An 18614-nucleotide genomic window follows, 5' to 3' on the forward strand; every position below is an offset into this window, starting at 1 on the left:
CCCTTGTCTCTTAGACGAGAGCATCAGAAATAGGCAGTTCAGTTGTTAGGAGGATAATGGCCGGCGGAATCTTGATATCGCTAATCATGAGCCCCTATTATCATTATTATTGCACCGTTTGAAGATGCTGGTATTTGGAAAGGTAAGGCCCCCTACCTTGTGGTAGGCAAGGTACCTATGTAGAAAGTTATTCCAGGGCTCAGTTGCGGCACATCTATCTGCCTCGGCTTTGGCCCCACATTGCCACATTCATCCATGATATCCGGGTCTTGTTTCTGTATCACACAAATGCTTCAACGTCAAAGCCCACAGGTCGCAATCATGATGATCAACTTCCATGACAAACACGGCCGTAGTGCACATGAAAGCATATGGGATGTATCTCAAGATGCAAATGCTACACTTTATAAATGGCAATGGATGTTTGTAATACGAAATCATGGTATAAAAGGTTTTCATGATGACTACTTGTATGGGTAGAAAACAACACTCAACAGGTTACTAATTAAGACCCTTGATATCTACCAAAAGTGCCCTTGTATACCGAGCACAACAGTGATTCAAATGCACATGCCAAGTGAAACCTCGCATTGATAGGTTAATACAAGCGTAGAGGTAGGTATGAGGCAGTCCATTTAGGTCCTCCCGCCCCGAAGGCGGCAACGGGTACCACACTTGGTAGACAGGTGCCATTTTCATGCTCCGTTTTCTGGTAACAAGACCCTTTCATCATACCTGCCTTTTGCCTCTAGAATAAAGGCACGGTCTCAATGGGTCCAATCCCCGGCCATTCTAGGAAGGCCAGACCACTCACTAATGTAAGGTAAGGTACCAACCTACGTAAGGTACTTTGACTTACAAGTCAAGACCCGAGGCCCCTCCTTCCGGTCCGCCCCAGCTCGAGCCGGGGTGGACTTGAAGGGGAGAAGGAAGAAAAAAAAGAAGGTTAAAGCCAACGTTTTCCCTTCACCTTCACCTTTTAAGAATAGGACTCCAGCCTCTTACCTCTTACCATTTGCAGTGGTCTCTTCTTCTTCTCTTGCTGGCCCCCTTCACTCTGAACTGGATTTGTCTTGGCCTTGCCCCCAAACTCGAAACCTGTGCTTCGCTCCTACCATTTGCACAGACTCAACCTCAGGTTGACTACTATCTTTCAGCAGACGACTATCAAGCTCAATTGATTAGCAAAACCTCCTGCACCACTATTTCACCCACCAGTTCCCAGACAAGACTCATAGACCGCCATCATGGCTGAGCACTTCCAACTGCTGCGCTCAACGCCAGATTCGAGCCTCTTCAGCTTCCCCCCTGCAAATGCGCCAGCCCCCATCGCGCCCGTCGAGGTTCCAACAACAATCCTACGGCCATTCAATATCCCCGAGCATATCTTTACTGGCGCACTCGATGCCAAGGTCCCCCTGACCATCGCCATTCTATACGCCGTGACTGTTAAGAGTCTCAACATTTACAACAAGTCCAACGGCAAGAAGCCATGGGCTATCAGCAAGACTCGTCCTTTCTTTGCCTTCGTGGTTCTTCACAACGTCTTCCTCTGTGTCTACTCTGCTTGGACATTTTGGGGCATGCTTGCTGGTATGAAGAGGAGCATTGTCAACCCCGCTGGTCCCCAAGGTCTTGCTGGTACGGCTGATAGTTTCTGCCGTCTCCATGGGCCCTCTGGTCTCGGAAACTCCGTCTACTACAACGAAACCACAAGCTCATTTGTGTCTTCTGCCGAGAATGCTGCTATCGTTGATGGTTTGCCCAGTGGAACCGTTGGGGGCCGTCTATGGAACGAGGGGCTGGCCTACTATGGCTGGATCTTTTATCTCAGCAAATTCTACGAGGTCCTCGATACATTCATCATTCTAGCCAAGGGCAAGCTTAGCTCTACTCTCCAGACATATCACCACGCCGGAGCCATGCTTTGCATGTGGGCTGGTATGCGTTACATGTCTGCACCCATCTGGCAATTTGTCCTTATAAACTCCTTCATCCACTCCCTCATGGTAAGTCCCTATCCCAAAACTTCAAAACAAAAACCACAACTAACATGTTTCAGTATTTCTACTACACCCTGACTGCCTTCAACATCCGAGTCCCCACTCCCGTCAAGCGGACACTTACCTCGATGCAAATCACACAATTCCTTGTCGGCGCAAGCAACACTGTGGCCCATTCTTTCATCTCTTACAAGGTTCCGGTCACTGTAATTCAGAAACTCTCCGCTCCAGCCGGCGCTACCACAGCTGCTCCAGATGCCAGCCAAGAGACCGTTATTGACGGCGCGGTTGAGTCCCTCAAGAAGTTCATTTGGGGTGCTGGTGAGGGTGCCGACCCTATTGCCTCGCAGGCCGTCAGTGCCGAGGCCTTCACCGCGGAGACCCAATACATTACTCAGCCATGTATCATGACCACGGGCGAGACTTTTGCTATATGGCTCAATGTGCTGTACCTCGCTCCTTTGACTTATCTTTTCGTCAGCTTCTTCATTGCCAGCTATGTCAAGCGAAGCAACGCTGCCAGCAAGACATCTCACAGGGGAGCTCACGATGTCAATGCAAACATTGCTCTTGCCGAGAAGGCTGGCTGGGATGCTGCCAAAGGTATCGAGAAGGAAATTTACGATGGTGCCAACATGGCCAACGGCTCCTCGGACGAGGCTTCGTGCTCTTCCACACCCAAGAAGGCCAATGGTAAGCCACGACGAAAGGCTTAAGGAAGAAGAATTGGAAATGAAAAAACGAAAAGAAAAACAAAAAACAGAACCGTCGTCTCGTGTCTCGTTTGGGTGATGAGGCCGTTTCTTTCTCTGATCTTAGCAAAATTTAGAAAGCGTTTTGTGTCTTATATTACTCTAATCTGATGCAACTCGTAAGATGGTATGAAGTGCGAGTTGATATTAGCCTGAGCCGCAACAATAAAAGTTTCGAATTGGGATTTTGTTACGTATTGCTTTGTGAATGCTCGAGATTCTCATGGATACTGATGTGTCTTACGCCTTTCGCTGTTAGGGCATTTGTATATTTCGCAGCTCTCAGTTGTATGATTGATACTGGACATAGTGATTGAATGGCCTTTGAAATAATGATCATTACACGGAGGCCACAGGTTCCTGATAAATGAAGAGCTCGCATCGTGTGTTTTCCCAAGCTCGAATTGGAGTCTCCGTATCCTACACTTCAGTCTCTTTAGCTAGCAACGAATCTTGCAGGTTTCTTTATTGTCATGCACTTCTTGCAGTTACAATGACGAACAGGGGTGATCCTTTATGTTTCACGTTGGATCTCCAGTTTGTGAATGAACCAGTTATATATTGCCATTATCTATCAGGTTTCGTCCCATCACCACTAACACGATGCTTTAAGTCACAAGCAGCAATGACAGATATGGACGAGCGGGGGGATTTGTAGTTTCATAGCCAACTCATTCTGGCCAAATAACTACTCAATTCTCATCATATCGTTAGTTTCCTTCCGTGCCACGTATGGCAATGCAGATTCCAAACCCATCTATAAGTTGAACCGGGCTATGTGAGCTCATAAAACGCCTTCCGAAAAAAACAAAAAACAACAACAACAAATGATTAAATAGCATAGCCAGAAGCGCATCCTGTACGTGCTCTCTCAGGACTGGCCACCAAGGTAATCATACCAGGACTAATAACCAAAATGTAGCAGCTCATATCGAGTCTGCTTTCCAGGACGCCTCGCTGTAAATAAGAGGAACTCGTAAAAACCAGATGCGAGGGGCAAGGCCAAAAAAGTGGCCGCAGGAGCCGCTGCTTGACCATGAAGTTCAGCAGAAAAAGTGTATAATGGAGAGGAGGAAGGATGAGGTGATTGGCGACATTTGACAATGATCAAAGTCACTCGTCAGGGAATGTCTATCGATCTATAATGCTTCTGTGGTGGCTTTATGAAGCTGACGGCTTCGGGTATGTTATACTGCAACTTCGGCAGGTGTGTCGTAAGGAATGTGGTGGGTAACCATGTGTTGGTGTAATCGAATCTCCAACAAATTCTGAATCGAGAATGACACTGAAATAGGAGTGTCTGCTGGCAGGGACCATCTCGACCTTAAGAAAGACAGTACTGAATATTTGCGTCTTTAGACAGACAACTCTGCTGTCGGCAGTTGTTTGACACTGGCGGCAGCGAGTAAAATTGTCTGTTTTTGCTCAGAAAGTGCTCCAGTTCCAATCCCTAGGCACACTGGCAGCGAGTTCAGGGCCACGAGGCAGTTCGGAGGCGTCTCCAAAACCGGTGCCGATAGGAGTCGATGGGGTGGGGTTGGGCGCATCCGAAGAGGCAGCACTCGAGGCACGGCTGCTATTACGTGTATACCAACTCTTGAACTCTTCACAGCAGTGACGGCAGGTTCGGAAAAGAGGAGCGCGAGGATTGAACTTGGCATCATGATCGAGAGGAGCAGCAAAGGTGGAATGAGAGTCGCAGAAGATGTGACCACACTTTCGGCAGTGGTGACGGCGAGTGAAATAGCTAAAAGTCCGCTTGCAAGTCGGGTCATCACAAACGGTAGATTCGGAATCGGGCTGCGAAAACATAATGTTAGCTGACTATAGCAAGGAAACGAAGTGTATGAAGTGAGACATGAGGGGAGTTTTGGGTTGCACGATTCGGAGCGTTGGGTAGATCTGAGACAATGGCGCATGCAAGTAGGTAGGCGGCGCACGAGGAAGATGGAGCGACGAGTTGTTTCTGCTTTACTGACCTTCCAGTGCTTGCGAGTAGGCTGAGCCTTGACTTCGGGGAACATATCGGGATCGAAATCGCCGTCAATGCTGCTTTGAGTGCTATCGCCGGTTGAAACACGTGCTAGCTTGTTGCTGAAGACGGACATGCCAGGGAGGTTGATGAGGCTGCTGTTGGTACGTCTCAAGGCACCATCAGGCTCGGTGCTGGAAGTAGAAGCAGCATCATCAATGGGCATTTTATTGGTCTTGGAAGGAAACAAGTTTGGGCGCAGAGCTGCAGGCATATACATGGGTCGAGTCTGTCGTGCATGATGCGCTCTGGGAGAAGTGGGAGTTGACGAGGCGGAGTCGGGGCTGGTGGACTCATTGGTGTTGATGGGTGAAATTTGAGGTCCAACCGAGATCTGATATGACTGATTCCGTTGATGCGTAGGGCGCTGTTGCTGGGGGAAGAAATGGCGTGAGTGCTGGTCGCCCGGAAGAGTGGGCATAATGAGGTCGGCAGCCATTATCGTGGGTTAGGTGGTGGAGAGTAATTGTTGATACGCGGAAGAGAGACAGATTGGGTGTGTTATGGCTCGTGACGTTTTGTATCGTAGCAGATGCAAATTCGCTCTGAGAAACAGGAGAGGGCTGTTGCTTGGGTATGTATTTGCACAACGCTGAGAAGTCGACGGGAGGGAGTAGGTAGTTGGACAGATATTATAGAGGGGAGGTGGCGTAGAGTGAGTTATCTGTACGTAGAGGTAGGTAGGGAGGGATATAGGTAAGGTAGGTAAGGTACTAAGTTATGATCGATTCGGGGTTTTCTACGGCTGTAGTTGAACGGGAAGTTAGACGAGCAGGAGTCGAGCAAGGGCGAGCCACGCAGAGTTTAAACCAAAGCGAACTGGCTCAAGTAAGTAAGTACTAAAGGTATGCACATAGATTCTGGGAAGACTGAGGTGGACAGCGCGGGCAACACCGTCGCGTAGAGACCGGGGGCGGAAGAGGTACGTACCTCTTGTCTGCAGATGGAACTGACTGGGGATCCTAACGTGCTAGCCGACCTTAGCCTACCTAGCACTTGACTCTTAGCGCATGACAAGGATGTGGCCTCTCTTGCATGTGGAGATGGGAAGCGGTAACTTAGGCGGTGGAGTGAGTGAATGGGTGTGGCTTGGCCCCTCGGGGAGCAAGAAAACACCGGACCTTGGTCTAGGGTACTAAAATAAATCTATCAAAGATCCCCTAAACTTAGGCTAAATTTACCTAGATATTTTTATTGCTTAGGGTTAAGGTTTTATGTTTTCTTTCCTCCCCTAGCTTGGCTTAACTTTTCCTCTGGAGCAGGGCGCCGGGGCCAGCCCTTGTTACAGGCATGCATGCATCGCTGTGTCTGTGTCTGTTTCTCTTTTTGAGCGAGCGTCGTCTCAACGGCTCACAGTCAATAATGTCTCAAGCAGGTGCCCAGAATTGGGGTATCCGTAGGTTAGTAGTCAAGAGTCCCTAGGGGTTCAACATCATCCCTTTGCTGATGTAGTCTGACCGGTGTCGGATGCGGTCTATGTACGCACAATACATACAGTACTATCTATACCTTGCCTTGTCTGGTCAATGCCACACAAAACAAGATCATGTCTCGCGATTTTCATACCGTGATGTAATTCAGGACTCTCGCGACTCAGTCAAAGGCTCGCGGTATCCGGATACGGTAAAGGGTCTTGAGAGATAAACAGAACGGAAACAGTTGCTCGATACCTGCCTGTGCGTAACTGTGGACAGGGTATTTCCTATATTGGCGCTCTGGTTGGATGGCTTCGGCGTTCGCTGGAGACAGATCCAATCTGGTGGGTTGACCTGGTCGATCAAAGATTTATTAGGTATGCCCCTGTATCTCAACCGTCTTGTATTGTACAGTACATACGCTACAGGACCATTACGACAAGCGGATATGGACCTTGATTGAAAACATCTGTAGTACCTCTTAACTAAGGAAAGGTAAGGAGGTAGTAGGTAGGCAATTGCTCTCGAATGCCGGCTATGGGTGGTATTACTGCCGGTTCCCAAGTGGTGATACACTACGTATCTACCCTCGGATACTGTGCTTGTGCTGTGCTCGTGTCTGCGTGTTGTGTTCCCGACAACGGGATTTCGGCTAAATTAAGAACTGGAGGCTTTCGAGTCAGGTAGGTAATGGGCTGCATATTGGAGCCACAAGGTCCTTGACAATTGTCTCCTTGAGTTCCGAATCCTGTTACTCTTCGAGGTCTTCCCGCCGGATCTTGATGGATTAAACTTGTACTGTATAACGGCAACGGCTCGTGTGTAGGTATGTACTATGCATTGGATGTTCATCATCATCAACGAACAAGTGTGGCCAACTTTGTCCGGTCCGCGGGGCTGACTATCGTAGGGCGGCAATTGGACAAGCGCGCTCTTTAGGCCAAGCATGTCTCCGCTACCTTAGTACATACATAGATAGGGAGCCTGGGGCCAAAGTCAAAGCCAGAGCGCTCTGCAAGGTTCAAGGGTCGAGCCACTAGAGCCGTTCTTACGGATGTATGTTGTTTGATTGGGCAACTGCGGTTCCCGGCTTTGTAACGGGGAGTTTTTGGTCTGTTGTTGGGTTGGGTTGGGTTGGGCTGGGTCGAGTTGTGTTCTGACTGGCAGAGACAGCGGAGTTTCTTCACCGTCATCTCGCAACACCATAATTACTAACTCTGAGCTCAAGCCGGTGACTACCGAAACAGAAGAAGGGAAGGCAAGGGAAGACAACGGTATGGCCGAACGTTAGTTGTTCTGTCCGTTGCTAAATCTTTTATCTTTGGCTATTCTGATGATGTTTGGAAATGAGCCAACTGTTACGTACAAACCAGTCAAGGACCCATAGATTCCCGAACAACCTACCTACCTACCTAGTAGCTTACGATGGGATTCAGGACAGATTAGAATGAAGTTCATTCATTCAATCGGCAAATGTATAATCACCAGAACCCATCTTTGGGCTTTGGGGAAAGAGGGGCAGTGGTCTTAAGGTGTTCCATTGACATTAACGGTAACGGTGGGCGGTTGCAATTCGACAAATGCGGTTGCAGCCGCAGCCGCAGTGTGTGTGTGTGTCCCATCGCTCTCATTCTTCATTCAGACTTCACCGGTACGGAGTACATATCTCAGCAATCTGCAATACAACGCACATGCTTTTTTGCCTTATACGCACGGCTTCACATACATTGTTTGTCGACAATTGTTTCAATTCATAGCAATATCATCGTGCGTCGTGCTCTCTCTTTCATCGCGCCCGCCCCTGTCCAACGCTACAGCACCTCTCTATGTACCTAGGGCAGGTCGGTATGCATGCAGATGGATCGGTGCTCGCTTTCTATCCTGCCTTGCGATTTGACAGGACCCGAGATATCATGATTGCCATGACATGGGGCTTGAATTGATGCTGGTAATTTCGACGATGGATCTCTTATTTCGATCCGATCGTATGTATGTATGTATGTATGTATGTATGTTCGTACTGTGCGGATAATACTGCGACTGAAACTCGATCCATGCAAGGTAGGTTCATAGGTACATATCACAAAGGGCTCATCTTCTACCTGAAGGGTGATGAGCAGCATCATGTTCGTCATGATCTTCTTGCACAACACTGGCCGGCACGTTTTAGACCATTAACTAGGTACTAGGTAGGTATGTAGGTAGGTAGCCCAGCCGGGCGCTCAACCCTTTCCCCGCCTACCAACGATATCATTTCAATATCATCTTGCATCGTCTCTTATTATTGTTAGTAGCTGCTTTGCTTCTACCTTGCTTTTAGGAACGAACATTTCACCACAGCAGCACCATCCCGCCCCTCCATAATGTCTTTTACCTTTCGCCAAAGGCCAAAGGGCCACCCATCATCTGTGATTCACATACCTACCTACCTTACTGGACTTCCCCTTTACGCGACATGTGGTTGGCTCATTCGGTTCTTTTGATGGCCTTCTAAAACTCCACCTTGAAGTCCCAATTCATTGCCGATCCACATTTTGCTGCACTCTTATTATTAGATCATCAACGGGCTTCAATTGATCAGGCAGTCGGGCCAGGCCTTTGAGGCAAACAGCGGCTGGGTAGCTCAAATCATCATTCACCGAATCCACTGCTTGCTGGGTTTGTTTGTTACGTTTCAAGCTGGGACCCTTGTGGTATTCTTTGTCTTGTTCTTTGGAGCTTCTCTATACGGTCAATTGCCGTTCAACGGTCTCGTGACCTTCCCGTCCGGTCGCTGCTCCAGGGGTCTTCTGTTTCACTTGGCCTCGAGCTCCGAGATGCTCGGCCGGTGCACGGTCATGTTTTCTCTCTTCTCTGGTCACTTGAGCAATCCGCAACCCTTCAGTCTTGTTTGAGGGACAACAAAAGTCGAGGAATCCAGACAGGTCGAGATTCTGTTGGTAATCGCACCGAGTGCGCTCATTGTTGCCATTGCTTATTATATTACACCCACGCCATTCACATAAATTCCACTTTGGTTGCAAGTCTTGCTGTTCTGGGTAATTTCTATCGGACCACCATCGGAGCGGAACATCGCTGAAGTTCATCGCTGAAGTTCCGGAACATACATGTACTTACATATGTACAATAGAATGGTAAGCTACCTAGGTACTATACCTTAGTACCTAAGAGCTGCGGCTCCTCGGCGCTTCATCATTCCCTGAGCGTCTTCCGCTAGGTTGCGTTCCCTTTTTCTCGAATCTTGGAAGCTCTTGAGACTGGAGAACGATCCATTTCACGCCACCTGAAGTTCCACTATGTTGGCCTGGGCAAGTTTTTCCATCTCCACGGTGGATGATTCATACCACAGCGCGCTCCGTACTTAGCCAGATCCTTGTCCAGTTATTTCCACTCTAGGCGCTGTCGGGATTCTGCGGGGCTTCCACCGAGGCTCGCTGTCTGCTTGCAGTCACGTTTCCTAACCTTTTTAGCCTAGCATCCGTCCTTAATTCGTGGCGCTGCCGACCGACCTGCCCGTCACCGTGGGGTGCCTTTTCTAGATCTGCCATGGCCCAAGCCAATTACTCCGTACTATCAGTTAATCACGACTGGCTTCGTCATGACCCAACTCCCTGCCTTTAAGTCTTTCAAGACACTGAGGAGGCGCTAAGATAAAAAGGTGATACGTACTGTATTTCTGGTCAGAGGACACAAGGGCTCAGCTTCGATCAGTCATGTTCGAGACAAAATGATCGACAGTCGTGTCCATTATCCAGTCAAGGCTGACTAGCACTCGCATATCGCATCTTGTTAGCAATTCAGGGTCCAAGCAAGTGGAGTGGTCCAAGCTGTGAGCTATGAGAATAAGATGTAACTAATCACTGTATACGGACCTACATTAGTTATTATTATGGAGTAAAAGGGAGCATTTACGTACTGCCTCCGGAGCCATGGACAGTCTCGCTCAGGTATGAGTCTACAACTGTTGCACTGCGGTGAAGGAATCCTCGAGATGAAGAAACAAAAGTCAAGGCACCTAATCTCCATTCAGGGTCCGAAGAGGCCTCGGAATCCGGTGAGCAATGTGCTGCTTTCACCGCTGATCTGCATAGGTAGTCGGAGCAGAACCATTCAGATAGACACATACATGGTGTATCAAACGCTCCTCTGGTGGCTGGTTGAGACGTGGGTTGAGGCTGGTATATCCAACTTATCCAATCATAATAGATAGTAAGGTCAACCAGATGATTCGAGACCTGGTTCAGGAGCACAGACATGGGCCAGAGAGCGTGCAACATCGTTCCCCATCATAACTCAGGTACCAGTTTTAATGCACAAGTTTTGACCTGTTAGCTTACACGGTTTTCAATGCTGTCGTGATCGTTGTGAACAGTGACTGGCTGGTCGTAGCCTACCTTAGACCAGACCGTCGTCAGGGTCCAGAATCGATGACAGCTGGGTCTCACTCTCACCCCGAGGAGGGCTCCCATGGATGGTACCGGCTTGTATCGAGTTCAATTCAGCTACTAGGCCCCGAATCTTGATCAATTTCTTTCGAGTGGCATGGAAATGCCGGTATCTCCATTGAGTAACATGGCAGTACAGTCCGCAGGGATAGCAAATGTGCATTTCTGCGATTTTTTAGGTATATATTCCCACAACGGAATTAAATATACCAATAAGATTAGAAAGGCTCAGTATATTTATAGAAATAATACTAGAGTAATTAGCAAGGGAAATATAGCAGATTAGCCACTGGAAGAAGTACTGGTTTTACATTTACTATCCCTGAGGGCTGTACATAATAGTAAGTGCCGAAGGCTTGCCTCCAATAAAAAAATAAAAAAATAAAATAAAAAAAATAAAAAAAAATAAAAAAAAAGAGAAAAAAACTTCCGTTCTCATCAAACAGTTCCTGGTCTACTCCGTAAGACTAAGCCCACACCATTTGACTTTATTAGGGCCCGGAGTGCCAAGACTCTAAGTGGATGATGTGCTTTACCTGTATCGGAAGTCGACCTTCAATATCCCCTGTCCAACTGCGGCTCCTCGGCATTCTTATCAGTTATCGTCGATTGGCTGTATCTTACACCCTCCCTTACTTAGGTTCGACGTATGGACTTAGTAAAGGCTCCATCTAATGCGGTAGGAAGTCAAGCTGATGATTTGCCTGAAGCATAAAGATGATGGTCAATTGGTTCTGGTCCTTCAACCTGACCAATAGAAGCTGATCTAGGTAAGTAGGTTCTCCGTATGAGTTCACTGATCAACCAAGAGGTTTCTACAGTCAGTACATACATTCAAAATGCACAACACAACCTGACAACCCAAACAAGGGAGGGCATCGATCAACAGGTATTTGCCTACCTAGGTATAGCACTTAGGTACATACATACAATCCCCTCCACCGCCTTTTGTTCCCCTCCTGTCCGATGCACATCGTCAACGCCTCGCTAGGGTCATGTGCAGCAGACAATTCCCTCTCTGCATGCAATGCCGAGCCCTGTCAGCCTGTCACATTCTTGTGTTTCTCGCTTCGTCTTGAATAGGAAGTTTACCGCTTAGCTATCGGATTCCCGTTCCCTGCCAGGGCTTTAATCTTGGAGGTGTTGGGCCTCTCCATTGGTCTCGTGTTGAGCCTGGCGCTTCTGCAGCACAACCCTAGATTGCCGTTAAATGTCTCGACTGTGGCTGTTTGCTATTATTTCCGAATATTTACTTTTTCCCCTCCTTGCCTTTGTGGTCACGGTGGCTCGCGATTCATATCACCCGCACCCGCACTCGCAGCCGGGGCCGGGGCCGGGGCCGTATATGAGAGGTGATTACACGACTACTGCATTGTGGCTGAATCAAGAGGATCACATAGTATTCTCTCTCTACTGTCCGATTACTGCCATTGGTTGAGAAGATGACTACGGTTAGGGCGATTCTTTCTTGTGTACAGAGTATTATGATTGTATATTGCTTCCTGACTTCTGCGCACAATTGTGGTCTTGGGCTGAGTTCTACCAAGACCCCGTGTCGCCAAACATTTTATTCGTCCGTCGGTCTTGCAAGATGTGACAAGAGGCGAGTTAGATGAGTCACTCTTTTTATTTCGTTGAAGGCGGGACCTGCTATGCATATGAGGTTCTATCACACCGTATAATGGTAGTTGCATATTCATATTATGTGGTTGGCTAACTACTACCTACCTAGGGTTGAGGCTCACTCTATTTCCCATCTCCCACTCTTCCCCCCATCCTTGAGGACAACTCTCAACCCCTCGATAATCATGCCCTTATCCACAGCCTTGCACATATCGTAAACTGTCAATGCCGCCGTAGACGCCGCCGTCAGCGCCTCCATCTCCACCCCCGTCTTTCCATCGCACGTGACCGTGGCTACGATCTCGACTCTGTCGTCACCCCCGAGGTCGAGATCAACCGCGGCCTTGGAGAGCGAGATCGGATGACAGAGTGGGATCAGATCCGGAGTTCGCTTCGATGCCATGATGCCAGCGATCCGCGCGACCCCCAGGACATCTCCCTTCTTCATCTGGTTGTCTCTGATGAGCCCAATCGCTGTGCTATTCGAGAATCGGATGGTGCATGCAGCTTTGGCGATGCGTGATGTCACCGTCTTGTCTGATATGGAGACCATCCGTGCCTCTCCAGAGGCAGAGACATGTGTCAGCTTTGCGTTGTCGCTGTTGTCCTGTCCTCGGACATGGCGAGTCTTGGAGAAGAGTCGCTGCTGTGTGAAGATAGAACGCCCAGCCTTGAAGCTGGGACCGTTATGCAGAAGGGATTGTATTCGAGGAGGCATGGCGCGCAATGATGACGACGGACCAAGGGTATCTACAACAAAAACTCAATTCAGTATTACTTCCATCTCATATAGGAGGGTGTCCAAGCCTCAGAGTTTAATAAGCGAACAAAAAAAAGAAAAAAGAAAAAAACCATTGAACGCCGCCCCGTGCATGATAGTTGCCCTGCGAACAATCTCTGAATAACGTCTCTTGAACCATACACTTGAGTCTGACATTGTGAACCATACGTGGGAATTTTGCACAGGATGAACACAGGGGTGTCATCACCCACCTATCAAGATCATGGGCCTATTCTTCATATGCTCGAGCTCACCGATACCCGCATGTTTTGCCTTCTTTCTCTTGACAGCAGCACCAATGACTTCGAGCAACTCCATCTCATTAGGTGCAAGGCCGAGAGGAGTCCGGTCCGATGTTAACAAATCCCTTCGCCGGTCCATCTCGATCTGTCTCATGGCATCGAAAGCCTGCTCATCGATGGGCTCGCCACTGTTGGACTTCCGCAGGATATCACGTAGAGAGACCTCAGCATTGCCGAATAAGCACACCTTGAGGTTGCCGTCGCCTGTTATTCGAAGACGGTTGCAAGTACCGCAGAAGTTGTGGGTCATGCTCGTGATGAAGCCTATTCTTCCAGTGAAGCCTGGAATGTGCCACGTCTTGCTTGTATCGTTCTTGTGATCCTGCACTTTTTGCAGCGTTGGGTACTTTGTCCTGATGAGGTCCAGCATCTCTTGGTAGCTGAACATCTTATTTTTGCTCCATTTGTTACCATCAAATGGCATGTACTCGATGAAGCGGACTTCGACGTCCTTTTCTTCCGTCAGGCCCACGAATGGGAGTACCTCTCTGTCGTTGACACCCCTCATGACCACGCAATTGATCTTGAGCTTGATGCCAGCACCAAGTCTGTTGAGCTCAAGAATCCTATCGATACTCTTCTGCACGGCCTCGAAGCCTTTCCTCCTTGTCATGATCTGGAATTGCCAAGGATCCAGAGTGTCGAGGCTCAGGTTGACACCCGTCAGTCCACTCTCGATCATGCTGTCGAGCTTCCGGTGCAGAGAAATGCCATTGGTTGTGATGCAGATCTCCTTTAGACCATGCCGTCGCAGCTCTCCAATCTGTTGCATCAGAGGTAGGATATCTCGCCGCACAGTCGGTTCCCCTCCCGTCAATCTGATCTTAGTCACACCCTGCGAGACAAATACGGATGAGAGGAGGACAATCTCTGGTGTTGTCAAGAGCTCTCGGTTTGGCGACAATGGCACGCCTTCTTCAGGCATGCAGTAGACACATCGCAAATTGCAGCGCTCCGAGACAGATATGCGGAGATAATCATGTTGTCGGTGGAAAGTATCTGTGAGGAAGTCGGAGAAGGATTTTGAATCTCGGATGCGCCGGCGGCGAGACTTTAGGAGGTCGATCTCTGGTGTTGCAGAGGGAGGTTCGCGGGGTGCCTCTTGGGGTCCTACAGAAGCTGTCGCAATGGTTCTAGAGGAGGGACACGCGAGGAGCACTCGTGAAGGAGCCGTTCGTTGCAGGGTAGGATTAGCTTTGACTGGGACCGAAGTTTTCGAGCCTAATAGGCGAAGCAAAGACATATTTCCAAAGCGTTATAATACCTATGAAGTTATTTACTTGACAAGTGGGGGAATAAAGATGGTTAGGTAAATGTATATATGGGGAGGTTCGCTTCCTATGATTCCATTGTATCGTGCTATCGCAAAGACGATGCAACAATGGGGTAGAAGAGAGAGAGAGAGAGAGAGAGAGAGAGAGAGAGAGAGAGAGAGAGAGAGAGAGAGAGAGAGAGAGAGAGTCAAGAGGTTAGTAAGTAAAAGAATAATATGCTGACTTGGTGTCTCTGTCGGCCGTCGGCGCTTCGTTTACTTTAGTTCCAACCCTAGGTACCTACCTATCATGATCTTAGTATGTACAGGTAGATAGGTCAAATACGCAAGTAAGAAGTGCCTATCCCTCTTAAGCTACCTACCTTACCTAGGTTGTCCAATCTTATCATAGGGCCCGCTCGCCACAATTCGATCCCCGCGCTGAGTAATGGAAATAGGTAGCCTCCAGTCTAACATTACCTAGTTCAAGCCGCGGAGTTGCATAGACTGCAACGGTAACGTTAGTTCGAAAGTGGAATGATATAGATGCTGCTGTCAGCGATGACAGCTGAGCCTGAATTCATGATGATGTTGTTGTTCCAGGGAATTTTAGGTACGTTTGACGTAGAATTGGCTCTTCTTCCGATGCTTAGTGGAATGCATGGGACTTGTTTCGTGTGCATGATACAAATCCATCATGGAACATGCATATCAGACAGACCCTGATAAATTGATGACCAATTAGGAAACACTAGCTGACCTATAGATGTTGTGCCATACCCTGGTTCATACTTAACTTACTACCTACCTGACCTTATACGTAAATTAGTATTTCCGCATGGGTACTAAACATAGGTAGGTACCTAGGTAAGGTTAGTAGGTAGACCCGTGTGGCCCAGTCGCACCCAACATAGCATTATAGGCTGGTGTGTCCTAGATTTTGATGCTAGGCAGGTACAATATACTGATGAATGCAAACAATACCTAAGGTACCTACCTACCTATATCTAGTAGGTTAGTACCTACCCATAGGTATATATATACCTTACAATGGAAGGTTAGTAGGTAAGTTAGTAGTTAGGTATAGTATGTTCCGGGCCCAGCACATCAGGAAATCCTCCACTTTGATGGCAGGTGACGCTAGCACAAATGAGGAAATATCAAAACATTAAAACATCCTCCACCTTTAAGTGCTTCCTCACTACACACTAACTACCAGGTTGAAGACTGAATAATTGGACCACCCAAAGAGCATCGATGCCAAAGACCATAACAACGCAAAGAGAACCTGATAGATCGAAGCAAAACTTGAACGAGACCGTTGCCTGACTTTCCCCCTTTCCATTGATACCTTACCTTACCTACTTACCTTAGGTAGTCAACCACTTTGTAACCCCGCCCTCACGATTCGATTGCCAGCTTTCACTCTTCTCACCTCTCACAAACACTCTCTCATCTTCCAGCACTTCTTCAGGTGGTAGCCGTGATGCATCCCTCACGTGTTTTTAAAGGTAGAAATCTACCTTACTATACCAATTCTGGAACATATCAACTTCCTGGGCTCGGATCCCCCTCCTTCTCCTCCTTTTAGACAGCACCTGAGACACTGAACACTAACCAGGATTCACAGCATCACCTCATTGCGTGCCCAGCCCCGACGGAAGATTTATTGCTACCCTATCATCGCAGAGCATCACAGTACGCTTGGCTCTCTCGCTCTCGATTGCGCATGTGGTCAAATTGCCCTCAGATCTCACAACCCCTGTAACCACGCTCGCATGGTCACCTTCATCGTCTCGTATCCTTGTTGCAAGTGCCGACCAGATTCATGTCTCGTCAATAGTTGACTCGTCATTTCGTGCCACGATCAAGAACCCTGCAGTTGGAGGTGGAAAGCAGACACTTGTACAGTTTGGCGCCCATGATGATGAGGTCTTTGCCTGTGCTGCATTTGGCCTCAAGTTTTCTATTTTCGACCTATCAACTTCTAAGGCTGTCGAGATAAGCAACCCCAAGTTTTATCTCCCCTCGTCCGCCCCCAGGGGCTTTTCTGTACGACCTCAGACGTCACATCTTGCCATCTTGACCCGGACAAATGGTCGAGATGCTATCAGTATTCACCATCCCAAATCGAGGCAAGTTCTACGATCTTGGTATCCGGAAACAGTCGACGCTCATGGCTTGAAATGGACCCCTGACGGCCAATGGCTGCTCCTGTGGGACGCCCCGGCACATGGGCATAAGCTCTTACTCTACACACCCGACGGTCAGCCTTTCCGCTCCATCCTGGCGTCTAGCATCACGGGAGGCGAGGATGCCGACCTCGAGACGGGGATTAAGAATTGCAGTCTCAGTCCTGACGCGTCGTTATGTGCCATGGGAGATGGCAGCCGAACAGTGGGCGCTCTCAGCACGCAGACGTGGAGAGGCGGCCTGAAACTTGTACATCCCACTACGGTCGTCCCCAAGGACACCCTGCAGGTGAGGTCACTTCATATACGGCTCGCTTTCATTCTCACAAATTATCCTAGGTCTGGCAGGAGAAGCTAAACGATTCGTCCCATGGAGGGAGCCCGTATACATTTCTTCGTGCGAACCAGATGGTCGCACCTCCAAACCGACTGGTCGACGGCAAGGCCCCTAACGAGGTCAGAGATGGATGCTCTTCATTGGCCTTTGATGCATCTTCAACTCTTTTAGTTACCAAGCTTGATGATACCCCTACCACGCTGTGGATCTGGGATGTCACCGCAGCTGAGCTCCGGGCAGTACTCATGTTTCACTCAGTCGTGGACTTTCATTGGCATCCCACTGCCCGTGAGCTTCTTCTCGTGACATGCCAAGATGAAAAGTATCGTGGCGTGTCCTTCGTTTGGGACCCCCTGTCCGAAGGTCCCAAGCCAGTCTCTTTGAGCGCTTATTTGCCAAACGGAAAGATTGTCGGAAGGACTAGAACAACATGGATGAACAGCGACCCCGAGTTCCCGGTTGTGATGATCTCAGACGCGCAAAACGGAGTCCTAGTATCGTGCTCAGATGGGGCACAATGCCCGACTCTATGGCGTGAGGGGGTAGTTGGCGATAGAACCATAGGATCGGTACATGATCTTGGAGACACCGTTGACATATCTTCTCTGATGCCGGACGACACATCCACTTTGGACGATACCTTCTCTTTCAAGCACGTGTAGAAGGAGCGTCGCCAAGGCCACATCTGTATGGCACAAACTGATCCACCCCCTTTAGGAAATGGTTACGGCTTGGCACGTGTAAGGTTAAAAAGGGAGGGAGGGACGAGGCTGGACTCTGTTGGAGAGAATATCCCGCATTTGAGTCATTCCAGTGGCTAGGATCATGTTACACAAATGGCGTTTCTATTTGATGTCAAGGGCATGACTGCATAATGCGGCTGTCATAAAAGGTGTGTAGTTTCCTCTTCTCTCATGGCAGCGATAGCTTGCAAATTGCACCTCCAATAAGCAACGAATCGAATCCACGTTTTGTTGGGGCCACGGAAGCGACATGCACCCATGGCTGCGAAAAGAGACCTCAAGTTATGGGCTGCCACTGCTCCTCTCACCGTGAGATCAAGAGGGAAAACTGTTGGTACCTTGCGCCGGGCATTCGATCATCGCCTTGATTGTCGATGGATCTATCACTACTCAACACCTAGACAACTAAGATTTCGTCAGATGGTGGAGCTGTGATCGCAATATGATATGTCATTATCTCATGCGGGACTCAACCTGGTCCTCTGCATGTCGACCAGGGAGAGACATGCCTAGACATTTACGGCCGGTGGCTTGGATCGATCTACAGCACCTGGGCATATAGCTGAGTCGAGGGACAACGTCTAGGAGAATCTGCACCCTTTAAAGATTTCTACTCTAGCGTCTAAGCGCGAAATGAACATCCTTAGTTCCGCAATGACACTGAACCCTACAGTTCCGGACGATCTGCCCCTAGCTGGAACCCCACATCTCGAGGCTGAGAGTCAGGATGCATGTCG

At 48.7% G+C, this 18614-nt stretch overlaps 5 protein-coding genes across 5 annotated transcripts; 2 read left to right on the forward strand and 3 right to left on the reverse strand.

The window, feature by feature from the left end:
* Positions 1 to 1247: 1247 nt before the first annotated feature.
* FSUBG_6976 (fatty acid elongation) lies at positions 1248 to 2719 on the forward strand (the record flags this gene model as incomplete). The annotated part of the gene is made up of 2 exons (XM_036685231.1): positions 1248 to 2009; positions 2063 to 2719. 2 exons carry the CDS (start codon positions 1248 to 1250, stop codon positions 2717 to 2719), a joined length of 1419 nt encoding a protein of 472 aa, XP_036537521.1.
* Positions 2720 to 4180: 1461 nt separating this feature from the next.
* On the reverse strand, positions 4181 to 5226 carry FSUBG_6977 (VPS27-vacuolar sorting-associated; the record flags this gene model as incomplete). Its single annotated transcript, XM_036685232.1, has 2 exons — positions 4181 to 4555; positions 4735 to 5226. 2 exons carry the CDS (start codon positions 5224 to 5226, stop codon positions 4181 to 4183), a joined length of 867 nt encoding a protein of 288 aa, XP_036537522.1.
* A 7162-nt stretch (positions 5227 to 12388) lies between these two features.
* On the reverse strand, positions 12389 to 12988 carry FSUBG_6978 (molybdenum cofactor biosynthesis 1 A; the record flags this gene model as incomplete). Its single annotated transcript, XM_036685233.1, has 1 exon — positions 12389 to 12988. One exon carries the CDS (start codon positions 12986 to 12988, stop codon positions 12389 to 12391), a length of 600 nt encoding a protein of 199 aa, XP_036537523.1.
* A 267-nt stretch (positions 12989 to 13255) lies between these two features.
* Positions 13256 to 14596, reverse strand: FSUBG_6979 (molybdenum cofactor biosynthesis 1 A; the record flags this gene model as incomplete). Its single annotated transcript, XM_036685234.1, has 1 exon — positions 13256 to 14596. One exon carries the CDS (start codon positions 14594 to 14596, stop codon positions 13256 to 13258), a length of 1341 nt encoding a protein of 446 aa, XP_036537524.1.
* A 1059-nt stretch (positions 14597 to 15655) lies between these two features.
* On the forward strand, positions 15656 to 17796 carry FSUBG_6980 (WD-repeat 8; the record flags this gene model as incomplete). The annotated part of the gene is made up of 3 exons (XM_036685236.1): positions 15656 to 15662; positions 16227 to 17086; positions 17137 to 17796. 3 exons carry the CDS (start codon positions 15656 to 15658, stop codon positions 17794 to 17796), a joined length of 1527 nt encoding a protein of 508 aa, XP_036537525.1.
* Between the last annotated feature and the right edge of the window lie 818 nt (positions 17797 to 18614).

Source organism: Fusarium subglutinans (genome assembly GCF_013396075.1).
Source record: "Fusarium subglutinans strain NRRL 66333 chromosome Unknown NRRL66333_c0000082, whole genome shotgun sequence".
NCBI lineage: Eukaryota > Fungi > Ascomycota > Sordariomycetes > Hypocreales > Nectriaceae > Fusarium > Fusarium subglutinans.